The sequence below is a fragment of the Antechinus flavipes genome, chromosome 1 (genome assembly GCF_016432865.1).
Source record: "Antechinus flavipes isolate AdamAnt ecotype Samford, QLD, Australia chromosome 1, AdamAnt_v2, whole genome shotgun sequence".
Taxonomy (NCBI): Eukaryota; Metazoa; Chordata; class Mammalia; order Dasyuromorphia; family Dasyuridae; genus Antechinus; species Antechinus flavipes.
In genome coordinates this window covers 720,435,727-720,453,063 of record NC_067398.1, presented here as the reverse complement: position 1 = coordinate 720,453,063, position 17,337 = coordinate 720,435,727, and the positions used below count along the sequence as shown (strand labels likewise).

Genomic DNA, 17,337 nt, shown 5'->3' with positions numbered 1-17,337 from the left:
CACAGGAGGTGCTTAATAAGTGCGGGTTGTAGGCAGCCATGGCCTCTTCACTAATGTGACATTTTGTGCCCAGACAGGGCACTCCCCCCTTTCTTGGGAAACTTGTCCCCTTCCCACCCCAGGGTGAGCTTGGAACCCCAAAGCAGAGGGCAGCTCTAGTGTCCCCGGAGGGAAACCTGGGCCACCTTGACAGGTAGAGGTGATGCTGCACAAGCATCACCAGGCCATTGCCAAGGCCTCCGAGGAGGGTCGGCCCGGCCCGGCCCGTGAAGCCCCTGGGAGGCTCGGGGGCTGCTCAGGGCCCAGGACTCAGCGCAGGAGCTAACCGGAATGCCGCTGTCGGCAGCCCTTGGAAATGGGCCTGGGTCAGAGGGAGGGACAGAGGACTATGGAAAGACGGAACGAACCTCCCGGAAGGTCTTGGACACCCCCACTTTAAGGTGAGGAAAACCAAGGCCCGGAAGAAGAGGAGAGTTACACAGTGCCAGGGTTCTCACTGCAGAGCATGGATTCTCTTCATTGAAACGGCTGCCTCTGGCCAGAGGCTGAGCAAACATTCAGTGCCCACTGCTCGCAGGCCCTTGGCATGGATGGCACGGTCCTGCCCCTGTGGGGCTCACAGTCTCATGATGGAGGCATTTGCGGGCGGGCTGGGGGGTTTGTGTCGCCCTTGGAGTGGGTGACAGAGGGAGTGGTTCAGTCCAGATCCATGAGGGAAAGGGAAAAGGGACTCGGGGAACAGGGGCTGCCGCTGCCTGCCTGGAAGCCCTTGGGGGCCCCTTTCTACCTCCCCCCCCGGAGCCTGTGGAAGCTGCAAGCAAGGTGCTGGTCCCTCCCTGCGGGTTCCGGGCTGCCCCAATATCCCGCTTGCTTCTGATCAGCAGCTGCCAGTCCTGAGCATCCCTCATGTCCTGCCGGGTGGCTCCCCCCGCACTTGCCTGCGCTCTGAGAAGGGGGAGCCCACTGGTCTTTGGGGCGCCCACCACCCAGGGCTGTGCCGAGGGGCCGTGAGGGCCGGAGCTCTCGGCGGCGTCCCGGCCTCTGGCCTAGATGTACGGACCCCCCGGCCTGTCTGGGCTGGCGAGCCCGAGGTCGGGAGGAGCCAGAGCCGGGGCGCGGGGAAGGAAGCACAGGAGCCGCGGGTTCGGGGTACCCCCCATGCAGTCAACACAGCAGACACAGAGGGTACTGGAAACAACGTTAAGGCTTAGTGAGAAAGGGGATGGGGGTGGGCGGAGGTCTGGCCTCCGGAGGGCCGGGCAGCCCAGAGCTCGAGGCCAGCAGAGCCGAGGTGGGCGCCGCAGGCGAGCTTTCCCCAAGCAGACACAGCGGGGGCGGCCAGTGGGTCCCCGGGGACGGCCGGCGGGGCTTCCAAGGGCGGCCGGTGGGTGACTGTCCAGAGTCCTTGCACGGGGGAGCTCTGTCCCGGGGGGCCCGAGTCCATGATTCCAGGGCACGGGGCTCAGGCTGCTGCTGGGCCCTCTCCGAAGACGGGAACGATTCCTGGGGCTTCTGGGTGAGCGGTGACGGCAGCCGCGTTCCAGGGCGTCGGTCTAGGCCCGGGGGTTGCCGTGCTTGATACAGAGCTGGGGAGAGACCTCTTTCATAGAACAAGCCAGGTCCTCGAAGTCTTTGTTTAGGTGGATGTCCTGCAGGGGAGAATGGCTCAGTGGGTACCGCGGGCACCGCGACGTGCCCCCGTCCGAGCTGGAGCGATCCCCAGGCTGGGCCCACTCCTGGGCCACGAGGGCCCTCCCAGCCCCAGGCTACGCTCAGGAGGGCTCCCTGCCCTTTGCCGGGCCCTGCCTCACGGCCTGTCAGCGTGGCTGGCTATAGCTGGCGCTAGGGGGCACCGGGGGCCCTGGAGTCGGGAAACTCATCTTCCTGAGTTCAAATCTGGCCTCAGACACTCCCTAGTTGCCAGACCCTGTTTGCCTCAGTTTCTCATCTGTACAATGGGCTGGAGAAGGACATGCAAATCACTTCTGTGTCTGCAAGAAAACTCCCAAGGGGCTCACGGAGAGTCGGACTTGACTCCTGCCCATCGTGTGTGTCCTGTCTCCCTCGGCAGATCCTAAGCTGGGGGGGAGGGGGAGGGCAAGGACTGCCTTGGCTAAGTTTGTTCTTGACAACAACAATCCTTAGTGGCTTCGCACAGCGCCTGCCACCCCAGAGGCGCTTAACGGGGGCTTGATGAAGGAACAAATGAATGAATGAATGAATGAATGATTCCCGGATGAAGGTCGGCACCATCTCTGTACCCTACAGCAATGGGAGCTGTCATGGGGAGGAGGATAATCCAGAGGCAAAGGGGAAGGGAAGGAGGGACACCCTCCTGCAGCCCCTTCCAGGACTGAGGTTGACTCTGGCCCCACCCCTTTGTTTTATGCATAAGGAAGAGGGAGGGGAAGCTGTTCCCGACCACGCCCATCCTGGAAGAGATGCTCCTGGGCCACGCCCAAACCACGCCAGCCTTGGAAGAGATGCTTCCGACCACGCCCACCCTGCTCCCTCCCAGGCCGGCCTTTCCCTCCCGGGGCTGAGTCTCCTGCTCTGCGCAGGGATCCCAGAGGCCGGGTCCCACAGCACACAGGGCACTTCTAATGCATCCTTATTAGCCGGATTATCCAGGCCCATCCCCGCCTCCTAATTACCGAGAAATCCAAAACCAGGAGCACCGAGTGTGGATTCAGCTGGATGGCCTTGAGGATGCAGAGGCAGCCCTCGCTCCGCATGGGGTTCCTGCCCATCTGCAGAGAGAGAGGGGGCGATCAGCCTCGGGCCGAGAGGAAGTTTGGGGTTCAAAAGTCACTCGGACATTCGCAGGGCCTGGGACTGCAAACAAGCTGCTTAACCTGTGTGAGCCCCGGTTTCTTTGTAAATTGGAGACAACGCCCCTCATGGGGGGGCGGGAGGGGAGGGTCAAGTGAACTAAGGGGATTCAAGGAGCAAACTCCGGACTGGCAGCCAGGGTCTGTCCCTCCAGTCCCATAGCGCTCCCTCCTGGGTTCTCGGAGTAGGGGGCACCCAGGGCAGCCCCAGCAGGGTTTGGAACAGAACAGCCCCATTAAGTGAGCCTCTTCTCTGAATGCTTTTGGGACCTAGAGAAGGGGTGTGCCCACTACCTCTCCTGGTGCTCCCCAGGCCCGCCCTTTCCCCATGGGACTTCTCTGAGGTCAGGACTCTCGAGGTCAGGGCTCGGCCCTTTCCCCATGGGACCTCTCCGAGGTCAGGGCCCACCCCTTTTCTCATGGGACTTCTCCGAGGTCAGGGCTCGGCCCTTTCCCCATGGGACCTCTCCGAGGTCAGGGCCCACCCCTTTTCTCATGGGACTTCTCCGAGGTCAGGACTCTCGAGGTCAGGGCCCGGCTCACCGAGAGGCTCCTCAGAGTCCGGTTTTCTCTCAGTCCGTCGGAGAAGCTCAGGGCTCCGGGCAGCGCGATGCGGTTATTACTTAAGAGAGAAGAGGGAGTTGCTGATGATGGTTTAAAACTAGCTCCCGATCCCTCAGTGACTCAGGGTGGTGGACAGTCTGGGCAGGGGCAGGAAGGGCCGGGGAATTTAGAGATGGGGAAACTGAGGTCAGGAGGGGGATGATGTCTCACGGATGGTCACCACAAGGGGGTCATATTCACAAAACATCAGTATTTCCTATTTCCTTCCATCTGGGCCTTGTGCCCCAAAGGGGATGTCCAAAAGTACAGGTAAAGGCCTAGGGTGGAAGTGGGGTGGGGGGAGTGGGGGAAGGGCAAGTGAGCGCAGGGACCATGTGCAACCTATAGAAATGTCAGCGTCAAAGCGTTTCTGGCTTTGCAGCCCTTGCAACGAATGCCGGGCGCACAGTAGGCACTTTGTAAACGCTGACTGAAGCTGCCTCTCTCCTCCCCCCCAGGTCCCGCCTTGGCTTGTGCCCTCCCCTCCGAGATGCCCCCATCCACCAGCAGCCTGCACTTATGCAGAGCTTTAAAGTCGGCACTGTATTTCCCTGGGAGGGAGGGGCTCTTATGATTCCCATTTTACAGTTGAGGAAACTGAGGCAAATAAGTGAAGTGACTTGCCCACGGTCACATGCTTGTAAGTGTCCAAGGCTGGATTCGAACCATCCTTCCACCTACTTCCAGCTACTCTATTTAGTTTGCCCAGATCCGGCAGGAGAGCTGGCAAACTAAGCCCCTCCCCAGGAGGCGGGGAAGTGGGCGGGGCCTCGAGGGGCGGGGCGCTCACTTCATGTGCAGCTCCTCCAGCACGCCATTGACTCTCAGAGCCTCCCCCATGGCGGCGGCTCCCTCATCGCCGAAGCCATTGTAGGAGAGGTCCAGCACCTTGAGGTACGTGTTGACCTGTGGAATTAGGACAGACTGGATGGTGAGGAGGAAGAGGAGGAAGAGGAGGAAGGGAGGGAGAGAAGAAGAAAGGAGGAGGAAGGGGAGGAGAAAAAGAGGAAGGAGGAATGAGGAAAAAAAAGGAGAAAGGAAGATAGGGAGAGGAGGAAGAGAAAAGAGGGAAATTGGGAAAAGGAAGAAGAAAAAGGAAGGAAGATGGAGTAGGGGAAGGAAGAGAAAGAGGAAGGAAAGCAAGGGAAGGAGGAGAAGAAAGGAGGAGGAAAGAAAGGAGTAAAAGGGAAAGGAAAAAGGGAGGGAGAAGCAAGAGGAGAGGAGGAAGTTTGAGAGAGGGAGAGGGGAGGAGGAAGAGGAGGAAAAGGAAGGTGGTGGTATGTTCATGAAGGCTTCATCTTTGACTGAGCCCTGGAGAGGGAGAGAGGGCAGCTTGCAATGGGGAGGGAAAGGCTTTGCCAGCTGGTCTTGGGGAGCTCTGGGGACCACATAGGAAGGCAGGACTCCCATTTAGAGAGTGGCCCGGGCTCTTGGGTCCACAAATGCCAGGCTCTTGGGGCTGGGAGGGCGCCCAGAGGCCGCTGATCCAAGTGTCCCCAGTGTGACCCAAATGGTCATCCTGCCCTGCTTGGATTGCCCGGGTGAGGGCAGCCTGGGGACTGTGGACAGCTCTCTTCCAGGAGGAGATCGTCCTATGCCAGGGCCAAATGTGGTTATGGAGCCTTCTGCCCACTTGTCCGTGCTGACTCTGCCGAGTCACCGACGTGGTCCCCGGCCTGCCTGGTGGGTCTGGCTGGGGCCCGGGGCAGCTGGTGAGGGGGGGCCTTACCCCGATGCCACGGGCGAAGATCACAGCTCCGGAGCCCCGCAGGTGGTTCCAGCTGAGATTAAGCTCCTTTATGCCAACGTTTTCTGCCAGGGCTGGCCCGAGTCGCTCCCCTTAAGGAGAAAGAGTCCCAATGTCAGTCCCCTCGGGGCCTTTCGTTCACTTCTGCCAAGGGGATGGGTAGACAAGGAAAATCTAGCAGGCCCCCAAATGGGGATCCCAGCCCAGGGGCTTGCCCTCTCCTGAGCCCCACCAAACTGGCCCCACTGTGTCACTTCAGCAAGTTCTTCCATCTATAAACTGGAGCTAACCCCGGACCCTTCCTCCTCCTTCCTCTCAGTCACAGGGGGTCCACACAGACCGTTGGCTCTCATGCCAGTTTTGACTTCTCCAGGCTCTTGGTTCTGGCTGAGTAAACACTCCACAAACAGCACGGTTGGGGGGCCCAGCTTTCCTCAGTGCGCCCCTGTGAGGCTCAGGAGGGAGCGTGAGCAGACTGTCCCCAGTCTGAGGGGAAACTGAGGCTCTGCCATGTGCCTGCCACTCAGTGGGAGGAAATTCACTGCCGAGGGGAGAAGGGGTGTCTGAAAAAGGCCGTCAGGCCAGAAAATAGCTGCCTTCCTGAGGGGCAGGGGGCTGCTAAGAGAAGTTGGTGAGCCTGGAGTCCCACTCACACCAAGAATCCTGGGAAGTCACTGAAGCTGGCTGGTTAGTCCATGCAAAACTGCCAGCCTCCACTCGGAGGCCTCCAGGGATGGGGAGCTCACTACCTCCTGAGGAGCCTTCCCGTTTGGGGGAGCTCTCATGGCTAAGTTTTTCCAGATGTGGAGCCCCATTTGTTGCTTTGGGGTCTCCTGTCATGGCTCTTCCCTCTGGAGCCAAGCAAAGCCACTCTGATCCTCCTCCAGGTGACCCAGCAGGGTCCCCGCCTGCCTCCTGGAGTGGGAGTCGGACACTGGTGAGCTGGAGGAAAAGGCAGCCCAGAGGTCATAAAGGCTCGACCCCCCGTCTCGTGACTCCAGGTCCGGTGCTGTCCACATGGCCCCTGCTTTCTGGTCTAGGACCGGCCCCTCCCTTCGGGGGTCACTCCCCCCCCCACCTCCCTCTGGCCATGGCCTCCTACCAGCCTCCTCATCCAGAAGGTTGTGGCTCAGGTCCAGTAGCTCCATCTTGGTGTTGACCATCAGAGTATCGGCAACGTCTTTGGTGGCTTGAGTGCCTAGGTCACTTCCGGACAATCGAAGCCGCCGCAGAGAAGTGTTCTCCATCAGGGCGGCGCACAGAGCCTTGGCGCCTTTGACCCCCAGTTTGTTATCGGACAGATCAAGATCTGACATGAGAGACCCGGGGGACGGACGTCAGAGGGTGCGGACGGGGCCGGGCGGGGCTGGGCGCAACCCCCGACTCGAAGGCCTGAGTGCGTGTGTTGCCTTGGGAAGATCACCCGAGTGCTCGGGATACGGTTTCCTCTTTGGAGGCGGGTCTAGTTCTCTTTACCCTCATTTAATCTCGGATGATAAGGCCTAAGGTGTAAACTCGGGCGTCCTTTACAACATGGGAACACCTTCTCTGGGGATTTGAAATGAGCAATCCCAGTGCCCTAAGGAAGATGGCCGCGCTTCCGGGTGATCCCGAGAGTTTGGGACACGGGGACACACGGTCCAAACACCCCTGGGGAGAGACAGTAGCTAAGGCCAGAAGCAGAGAGGACCTGGGAGAAAGGAAGAGAGCTGCCCGTGGCTGCAAGCGGGGCTGGCCCTGGACGTTGGGACCATGGAAAGGAGTGGGGGCCTGGAGCCCATCTGAGCAGCCCATGGAGGTACCTGGGAGGAAGGGCAGAGCTTGGTGAGGACTCTGTGAGGGCAGGAAGGACGTCGGGGCCTCGGAGTTAGGAATGGCCTTGGCCACGTATCTTTCCTACACGTTTGCCTCACTAACCCTGGACCGCGCTTGTGTCCGCTCTCCCCATGGACAGTGTGTGTCCCTGGGGCTCAGCAGGATTCCTGGCCGTTCAGCAGAAAGCAGCCCCCTCCCCTTCCCCAGCAGGGGCCGTGCCGTACAGTGGAGAGAGCCTGGGATCTGGAGGGAGAGGCTCTCCTTTCAGATCTCACCCCTGGCGATTACTGCCCGAGACCTTTGTTTTCTCTTCGGGACCCGACTGCCTCCAGATTTCCATCTAGGAGCCCATGATCCTCATTCCTTAACCTCCCTGGGCCCAAGATCTTCCGAGCCCAGATCTGTGGCCCCCTGAGGTCGAGACCCTCGCTGCGGACAGCGGAGGGGGACAGCCCCCTCAACGTGGACTGGGCATGTGCGGGGCAAGGGCAGAACCGGGAGAGCCCCTGACGCCGTTGTAATGAGGGTCATTACAATGATCTGTAACGAAGGGTCCGGGGCTGAGCCCAGTGGTTGGGGACGGCCGCCCACAGCCCAGGGGAGCGAGCTGGGCTTGGGCCTGGCTGTGCCGCGGCGTCCTGGGGGGGTTCTAATAGTGCCTGTGCCCCCCCGGCCCGAGCCCCCACCTGCGATGAAGCAGTTTTCCTTCAGCATCCCGGCGATGGCGGCCACGCCCTCCTCGTTCAGCCAGTTGTCACTCAGATTCAGTCTCACGATGGAGGTGTTGTTCATCAAGGCTAAGGCCAGGGCCTGGGCCCCCTGCAATACAGCACAGGCCTGGGAGGGGGAGGGTGGGGGGCGCCGAGGCAGGCGCTTGCTGGCTCGGGACATGGACAGCTCCCTTCTCTGGTGTAGCAGAGCTGGGCCCGGAATCCCGTGAGTTAATGGGAGGAGTGGGCCTGGAGCTGGTGTCTCCTCCCTCCCTCCCCCCCCATCCCAGGCCGGGGCTCTGTGGCGCTCAGAGCTGAGGGGGAAACAGGCTGGTCACAGAGACGGGGGCCCTGCCCCCCAGGGCACTCCGCAGGGCCCAGAGGGCTGCCAAGGCGTCTCTACCTGAGGCCCCAGGCCGCGGTGCTTCAGCATGAGCTCAGAATCGTGCATGTGGTGAAGGAAGTAGGAGATGGGCACCACGCCATAGGTCTCACAGGCCGCCAGGTACTGGGACCTGCCGGTGAGGTCGAACAGCCTCCCGGGCTCTGTGGGGGAGACACGCGGGGGCGTCCCATCATTCGAGGACCCCCTTAAAAACAAAAGCCAGAATCTCTCTCCGACCTAGCCTCCGTTTAAGTCCAGGAACATTTATTAAGCACCAACTATGTGCTAGGGCGTGGGCTCCCCAATTCTAGGAAGCCACAGAAGGTTGTCAAGCAGGGGAGAGACTGGAGGCAGGACTGGACTTGTGGGAAGCGTCCAGGCAAAAGGGAGCGTCTGAACCAGAGTTGTGTCTGAGTGATTAAGAAAATCGTCGTTGTATGGGGTCACCCGTCAGCAGCAAAACACGCCACGCAACAACCATTTTTCACAGCTGACGTTGGTGAGTCTGGCTGCTCCACACTTCCCCACCTCTGAGCCTTTGCCTTGATATGCCATGCCTGCCCTCTCCCTCCCTCTTCCTACTCCCCCGCCTCCTCCTCCAGGAAGACCTGGATCCTCACTTGGTACTTTCCTCTGGTCAGAAACGAGCTTTCCTTCTCACTTGGCTTCATACCTGCTCTGTGGACCACAGGGTCATAGAATCAGAGCCGGACTCTGATTTGTTCCACCCTCCCCTCTTCCAGAGGAGGAAACAGGCCCAGCAGGAGGGCAGGGACTTAGCCTCAGGTCACACAGCAAACCTCAGAGCCAGGATTCCAGCCCAGGCCCTTCCCTCTGCTCCCACTTCAGCACTTTGTTTTAAAAATCCTTGGACAACATCTACAGGCGACGGAAAAGGGATTCGAGAAATGCAAGTAAAAACAACTCTGAAGTACCACTCCCCACTTATTAGACCTGCTAAGATGACAGGAAAAGATAATGTTGGAGGACACGTGAGAAAACTGGGGCACTAATGCACAGTGGGTGGAGCTGGGAACTGATCCAGTCATTCTGGAGAGCAGAAATCTCCCCACTAGGTCTGTACCCCGAAGATAAAAAAAAATAAAAAGGGAAAGGACCCACATGTGCGTGCGCGCGCGCTCTCTCTCTCTACATACACACATATATATTTATATTTACAGCATATCTTTTGTGGTGGCAAAGAATGAGAAACTGAGGGATTCCCTGTCAACTGGGAAATGGCTGAACAAGCTGGGGAATATGATACTAATGGAATGTTATTGGGCTAGGAGAAATGACGACAGGCTGATTCCCGAAACACCTGGAAAGACTTACATGAAGTGAGCGTGGGAGAACGTCGTTCACAATAACAACAAATATTGTCTGATAATCAGCTGTGAAAGACTTAGCCATTCTCAGCAATACAAAGATCCAAGACAATCGCAAGGGACTTAAGATGAAAAATTGCTCTCTACCTCCAGAGAGAGCTGATGAGAGTCTGAATGTAGATCAAAATATACATTTATTAAAACTTTATTTTGGTCTGTTTACTTTCACCCCATGACTAATACGGAAATATGTTTTGCACGATTGCTCGTGTATAACCTTCTCAATTGCCTTCTCAATGAGGGGAAGGGGAGGGACAGATGGAGGGAGAAAATTTAAAACTCAAAATGTTAAAAAAAATTAATCATTTGTTTCTCTATTAATGGGTAAAAATAAAATACTAAATAAGTAAATTTAAAATCTTAAAATAAAATAAAAATCTCAACCATGGCCAGCATTATTCCCGTCCTTTGACAGGTTGCAGGATTTCCCTGAGGTGGGGTCTGAACGCCAATCTGTCATGACGCCAAGTGCACAAACCATGCTGCCTGTAGGAGAGTGCCTCCTACCCCACCAACCCCTCAGCCTCTGCACGGTTGTATCTGGAGAGCGTACATCTCCCCAGATGGGGAGAAAAACAACATACCTCTGCTGTATCTTCCTCTCCAGACTGACTCTGGCTGAGCCATAGAAACATCCTCACCCTGGAGGGTCACTCCATCCCTGGGGCCCCTTTCTCTCATTGGCTGGTTCTTGCCAGACCCTGGTCAGCCATGTCTTTGTTCTTCCTCAGGCTGGACTCCTGACTCTCTGGATATGCTCTACCCCATGTCTTTGGGGGTAGCAAAATGCAAAAACCAGGCCCTGCCCTCAAGGAGCTTCCCACAGTCTGGTGAGGGAAGACAGCATGTAAATAACCAGGTCCACACACAGTACCTACAGATGGAAGGTACTTGTTGGGGGAAAGGCCATAACAGTGGGAGTGGGACTGGGAAAGGTCTCTTGCAGAAGGTGGGATTTGATCTGCGTCTTGTAGGAAGCAAAAGGCAGAGGTGAAGTGGGAGAGTGTTGTAGGAATGGGGCACAACAAGTTCACAGGCGAGAGTCAAGAGATGGAATATCTTATTTGAGGAGCACCAAGGTGGCCAGTATTGGCTACTGGATCAAAGAGCATGTGGAGGGAAGTAAGAAGCTTGGAAAGGTAGAAGAGGGCCGGGTCACAGAGACCTTTAAAAACCAAATAGTTAGCTCCTGGAGGCAACAGGGAGCCACTCGAGTTTACTTCGTAGGGGTGACGTGATTAAGAGCTGTAGGAAAATTACTAGTGGCTAAATGAAGAATGGACCAAAGTAGGGAAAGACTGGAGACAGGTATCTGCCTCCTCCCAATAGCTACTGCAGTAGTCCAGGTGTGAAGTGATGAGGGTCTGCTCTAGAGCATTACGCATGTCAGAAGAGAGAAAGGGGCACATTGGAGAGATGCTGCAAAGGGGATATCCCTGAGTGATGTTGCAAAATTGAAATGGACAAGAAGTGAAATCAGGGAGAGATGTTGCAAAAGGGAAATGGACAAGAAGTGAAATCAGGGAGAGATGTTGCAAAAGGGAAATGGACAAGAAGTGAAATCAGGGAGAGATGTTGCCAAAGTGAAATGGACTAGAGGTGAAATCAAGGAGAAATGTTGGAAAGATGAAATGGCAAAAGAGGAAATCAAGGAGGGATGTTGCAAAAGTGAAATGGACAAGAAGTGAAATCAGGGAGAGATGTTGCAAAAGGGAAATGGACAAGAAGTGAAATCAGGGAGAGATGCTGCAGAGGTGAAATCAACAGGCCTTGGTCCCAGTTTGGTGAGAGTTGGGAGAGAGAAGAGTTCAAAAGTCCCTAAATGATGAGTCTGAGGGACTGAGAGGAGGGTAGAGCCCTTGACAATCTTGAGATAATAGGAAGCAGAGAGGATTTGAGGGGAAAGATGTTACAATTCTGCACATGTTGAGTTTTCCATTCATATTGGAATGTCCAAAAATCAAAATTCCAAAATTGTCCAATTACCACAGTCTAATGAGGGAAGACAGCATGTAAATAACCAGGTCCACACACAGTACCTACAGATGGAAAGTACTTGTTGGGGGAAAGGCCATAACAGTTGGAGTGGGACTGGGAAAGGTCTCTTGTAGAAAGGTGGGATTTGATCTGAGTCTTGTAGGAAGCAAGAGGCAGAGGTGAAGAGTGGGAGAGTGTTCAAAATGTCCAAAAGACAGAACTGAGAATTAGCAGAATACATTGAGATCCTCACCAAGTCTCCTTTAAAAAAGATCTAGACATTGCACCAGAACAAATGTCATGGGGAAATCTAAGGGAAAAAATAATGGTAAGTCATTTTTCCAACCCTGGTATACAGAGAAATGTGTGGACATGAGGGATGGGGTCTGCCCAGGATTTCCCTGAGATAAGAAATACCAAAACAAGCAAACAAAAAACACTTTATAATGGGTATAATACTTCTTGTATTTTCAGTGGGTGGAGGAGAGGTATAAGGAGAGAGAAAATTTGGAACCGATATTAAAAAAAAATTCTAATCGAAAAAAGCCAAAAGATTGAAAAACAAGCAGCAGCAAGATATTTATAGTAAAAACAACTGATGTGGAAAACACATTGAAAAGAAATAATTTAAAAATCATTGGATAGTGGAAAGACTTTAAAGAGCTGATGCTGAGTGGTGTGCAGAACCAGAAGAACATTGTACATTGTAGAGGGCTGAAACTCTGAAAAGGTGTCCTTGAATCAGACAGCAGAGCACTTCAAGCTACTTTGAAGTGAGATAATGGTTCTATATCCATATATTTAGATGAAATGATGATGTGATAGCTTTCCTCACCATTGGTGCTTGCTGAATGTTTGGTGAGGTAATAATAGGCAAGGATTGGAGGGCTGTGGGAGAGAGGTCAGGGTCACTTGGCTGCAGGACAAGGAAGAGAGAGACTTCAGGCTCCAGACTCCAGAGTCCAGGATTCATTTTTGGCGAGCCTCCTGGCAGCTTACCTGCCTCCTTCACTTCTCCTCCTAAAGACCAAGGACTTTGATTGATCCTGAGTCCCTCCAGAGAGCTAGCCCGGATTTTATAGTACAAAGTAACAAGATGATTTTGTGATGATTAACTGTGATGGACTTGGCTCTTAACAAGGCAGGGGTTCAAGGCAATTCCAACGGACTTGGGATGGAAAATACCATCCACATCCTGAGACAGAACTATGGAGACTGAATGTGGATTGAAGTGTAGTATTTTCACCTTTTTGTTTATTTGTCTCTTATGTTTTTTCCCCTTTGATCTGATTTTTTCTTGCATAGCATGACGAATATGAAAGTATGTTTCAAAGGCATGCACATTATTTTACCTATATCAGATTGCTTGCTGTCTTGGGGAGAAGTCTTATAAAAAATGAATGTTGAAAGCTATCTTTATATGTATTTGGAAAAATAAAATGCAATTACAAATAAAATTAAAAAATAAGAGGGGCAGCTAGGTGGCACAGTGAATAGAGCACCAGCTCTGAAATTAGGAGGACTTGAGTTCAAATCTGACCTCAGACACTTAACACTTCCTAGCTGTATGATCCTGGACAAATCACTTAACCCCAATGGCCTCAGCAAAACAAATAAAGATAAGAATCACTGGACTATTTGAAAGCCATGACCAAAAAATGAGCTTAAACATTATATTTCAATAAATCTTTTTTTAAATTGCCCATCTTTTAGAAACAGAGGACAAATGGCCATCTCCTGATACTTCAAAATGAAAACTCACAGGAGTATTATAGCCAAACTCCAGAGTTTTGGGTCAAAGAAAAAATAGTGTAGTTGGCCAGCAAGAAATAATTCAAATACAGAGGATTCACAGGATCATATAAGATTTAACAGTAATCACGATGAAGGGGCGCAGAGATTGGAATACTAGAAAACAAAGGATACGCAAAGGATATGGGCTTACTGCCAAGTTTTGCCAATTTATCCAGCAAAACTGAATATAATCCTACTGAAGGCAGGGGAGTGGGGATGGCCCTTTAAGAAAATAAGAGAACTTCTAAGCAATCCTGATGAAAAGACCAAAGCTGTACTGAAACTTTGAAGGGCAAACAGAGTAGTTAAGAGAAACATAAAGAGGTAAATAAGAATGAAGAATAATGACTAAACAAGTATAAACTACTTGTGTCCCTCAGAACCCTATCATCATCAGGGACCATAGAGGGAATCTGATTGGACAACGCCTCGGATTGTTCTGTTATGTCTTGATGATCTTAAGAAAAGGATGGAAAATACACTGAGGAGAGGAGGGAAAAAGTTTAGGGAAGATTATCTCACGTAATTGAGGTGCTCAAGTAGAAGTCTATAGGAACAAAGAGGAAGGTTGTGGATGACTGACACTTAAACCCTCTCTCATCTGAACAAGACAAAGAAGGGAAGAATTCACACATGTACATTAGTTGGATTCTCTCAACAGGGAAATGAGCAGCTATGTGGGTAGAGAGCTGGGTCTCCAGTCAAAAAGATCTGAGTTCAACTCCTGCCTCGGACATTTACAAACTGTGTGACTCTGGGCAAGTCACTTTCTGTTTGCCTCAGTTTCCTCATCTGAAAAATGGAGAAGGAAATGGTAAACTACTTCAGTCTCTTTGCCAATTAGAAAGAGGGAAGATTAAGGGAGAGATTATTTGTAATCAACATAAACTCTAAGGATAGACAAAAATATTTACAGCTGAGGGGGTGCCCATCAATTGGGGAACAGGCTAAACAAGCTGTGGTATAGAATATGATGAAAGAGTATCATGCTGCATGAAGGGATGGATGGTTTCTGAGAAATCTGGGCAGACTTGGATGAACTGGTGCAGAGGGAAAAGAGAAGACTCGGGAGAACCATGGAAATAATAACAGCGATCTAGTCAAGTGAAACAACTTGGAAAGAAAGAGGAAGTCTGATGGGCAATTTCGCAAGATTAATGATGAAACATCCTTCCCACTGAGAGGTGCCAGTCCCAATGGCTCTATATTTTGCTCCTTCTGTACCCTGAGTACATAGTATGTGTCATAGAAAATATTATGTTCTATGTACTATAAAATGTAGGACATACTATATTATAAAATATTTTAACATGTTATGTCACTATATTAATTTGTGCTGTTTATTATTTATAGAGCTATTAGATATACCATGTTACTTATATTAAGTATATCACATGTACATATATTCTCTCTATTTCTTCTGGATGGAGTCAGTGTAAAAATCTGTTTTCATTGAACATGTTTGGGAGGAGGGTCTTGCCTGGGCGCTCAGGGAAGGTCCCACTGTGAGGCTGCTGGAGGTTTGGGGAGGGGGGGGGTGCGGCCTTTGTTACCTTCTATCTCCAGGTCAGAGGCTCCCTCGCTATCCGACTCATTAGCTTCCTCCGGGTAACCTCCCAGCTCCGCCGTGTCCTCCTCCCCCTGCATCAGGAAGTACTTCAGAGGCAAGTAGGTTCTGGAGCCATCCTCCGGCCCCATCTGGAAGAGGGAGAGCAAGGTGTCGGGGCTGGGGCAGTCCGGACGTCTATCTAGCCAGGGAAAGCCGGGCAGGGCGCGGAGGGCTCGGAGCTGCGCTTGGGCCCTGCCACTGCTGGAGCCCCGCCAGGAGACCAAAGGGCAGACGCTGGCCTCAGTTTCCCTCTCTGCCAAATGAAAGGCCCCGTTCTCTGAGTCCCCATCCGCTTCCGAGCCCAGCGGCCCCCTCGGGGCAGTCGGAGACCCCGGGGGCTGCTCTTGGGCTCCCCCCCTCACTGCCCGCCCACCTGGAGCCGCCTTCCTTCCCCTCTCCCGGCCTCGGGGACCCTCCCTGTCTGCCAAAAGGAGGCCTTTAACGCCCCTCCCAGGCTGGGGGTAATCGGAGGGCTTGTCTGTCCGGACTCAGTTTCCCCAGCCGTACAATCCTGACCTTTAGCACCACTTCCAGCTGCGCCTTCTCCCCGTTCTCTATGGTCGCTTTCTCCTTCTGTGCCTCCTCTCCACGTGCAGTTTGGGGAGACAGCGTGGAGGCGGCGGCCAGGCTCCAGGGCCCAGGCCGCCGGGACACTCCGCCGCCCGAGGGGTCCCCCCACGGGCCCGGCTTCGGCTCGGCCAAGGCCTCCAGCAGGGGCATTCCCGGGCCTAGTCTCCGGCCGCTCATGGTCGGGGCTGCAGGGCAAGTGGCTGAGGGCGGGGCTGCGTGCAGGCTGTAGCCGGGGCTGCGGTCCGGAGGACCAATCCGGGCAGCGAGAGAGCTGACGGGCATCCCCGACAGCCAATAGGGGTCTGCGCGTCCTGTGTTGCCATGGGAACTGCCAACAGCCGCCCTGGTGGGCTGGGGAGGGGGAGAAGCGTAGGAAGATGCTCCTCAGTCCTGCAGGACGTGGAGTGAGATGCACCGAATGGGAGCGTCAGGATCACAGAGAGCTCCCTACCCGCCAAGGCAGAGGAGCCCAGACTCGCAGCCTCTGCTGGAATATCTGCAGGGACGGGGAGCTCACTCTCCACCTGGGCAGGTGAGCGCGGGAGAACCGCAGCCTCTGCTGGGATATCTGCAGGGACGGGGAGCTCACTACCTACCTGGGCAGGTGAGCGCGGGAGAACCGCAGCCTCTGCTGGAATATCTGCAGGGACGGGGAGCTCACTCTCCACCTGGGCAGGTGAGCGCGGGAGAACTGCAGCCTCTGCTGGAATATCTGCAGGGACGGGGAGCTCACTACCTACTAAGGCAGCTCTTTTCATGATAAAGCTCCGGCATCCAGCCTAAATCAGATGCTTTGCAAACGCTCCCCTCCCCCTCGGTCTGTCCAGAACCCAGCTAACCCTTCCTCCTCCCCCCTTCCCTGTGCTGCCCCCCTTAGTCTGCCGGGCCAGGGCCGACCCTGTCCCCCCTCCATGTGTGTGGCCAGAGCTGGGGCTCTGCAGGGACCCATCCTTGCCGCTGCCACCGCCCCCCTCACTCACTCGTTCTTCGGGAGCCTCCATCCAGTCCTCCCGCAGCCTGGGCTCTTTTTTAACTGAATGTTTAAAAATTCACGTGGCTTATGAACCATGTTGGGAGAGAAAAATCGGAACAAGAGGGAAAACCAGGGGAGAGAAGAAAGCCCAAGAGAGCCGGGCACGCGGTCACCTGTATTCGCTCTCCCAAGTTCTTCCGGAAGCAGCCGCAGCTCCCGCCAAACACTCCCGGGCTTGCTCTGAGAAGACCAGCCTTTCCCGGCGGACCGCGGCCGATCTCGGTCCTCCCCGTCTCTGCCCCTTGCAGTCCGTTCTCTCCTAGGCCAGGGGAGAACCGGCGGGACGTGGTCCCAGCAGGCCCGGCTCCTCACTCACGGATGCTGCACTTACGGAGCCCACGCTGGGATTAATCGGTGCTGACCCTTAGTGAGCTGGCGGTTCACCGAGCCCTCAAGCCCAAGCTGCCCGGTCGGGTCTCAGTGCGGCGGGAGCCGGTTCCTGGAGCCCGTGGAAGCTTTAACGGTTCTCCCGGAGCATTTTGGATCTCGGTCTGTCCTTAGTGGCCCCGGTGAATTTGAGGCTGAACGCGGAGAGCCCAGAACGTCGTAGGTGGAAACTGAGGGCCAGAGATTTAAACTCAAGAAGCCGTGGCCAGGATAACAATAGCAATAACGCCAACCGTTCCCGTTTTCCTAGGGCTTTGAGGTTTGCCGGGGACTTTGCTTAAGAGCCCTGTGGGCCAGGAACGTAAATGTGTTTAGAGGCAGCTTTGGAGGGCTACGGAGGGAGCTCTCGCCCTAGAGATAGGAAGACTTGAGTTGGGACCTGGTTTCCTGCTGTCTGCCTCAGTTTCCTCATCTGGAAAATGGAACACCATGCTCCCAGGGGATCCAATGAGGTAATCATTGTAAAATCCGCTGCAAATTTTATAAAT

At 54.4% G+C, this 17,337-nt stretch overlaps 1 protein-coding gene across 1 annotated transcript; it reads right to left on the bottom strand.

Annotated features, from left to right (window-relative positions):
• Positions 1 to 490: 490 nt before the first annotated feature.
• Positions 491 to 15,614, bottom strand: LRRC74B (leucine rich repeat containing 74B). Its single transcript, XM_051973265.1, has 10 exons — positions 15,376 to 15,614; positions 14,804 to 14,948; positions 8,110 to 8,252; positions 7,683 to 7,815; positions 6,284 to 6,490; positions 5,164 to 5,273; positions 4,225 to 4,340; positions 3,375 to 3,453; positions 2,655 to 2,750; positions 491 to 1,649 (listed from the first exon to the last, which is right to left on the bottom strand). The coding sequence occupies exons 1-10, from the start codon at positions 15,604 to 15,606 to the stop codon at positions 1,554 to 1,556; spliced, it is 1,356 nt and encodes a 451-aa protein (XP_051829225.1). The 5' UTR covers positions 15,607 to 15,614; the 3' UTR covers positions 491 to 1,553.
• Positions 15,615 to 17,337: the final 1,723 nt, after the last annotated feature.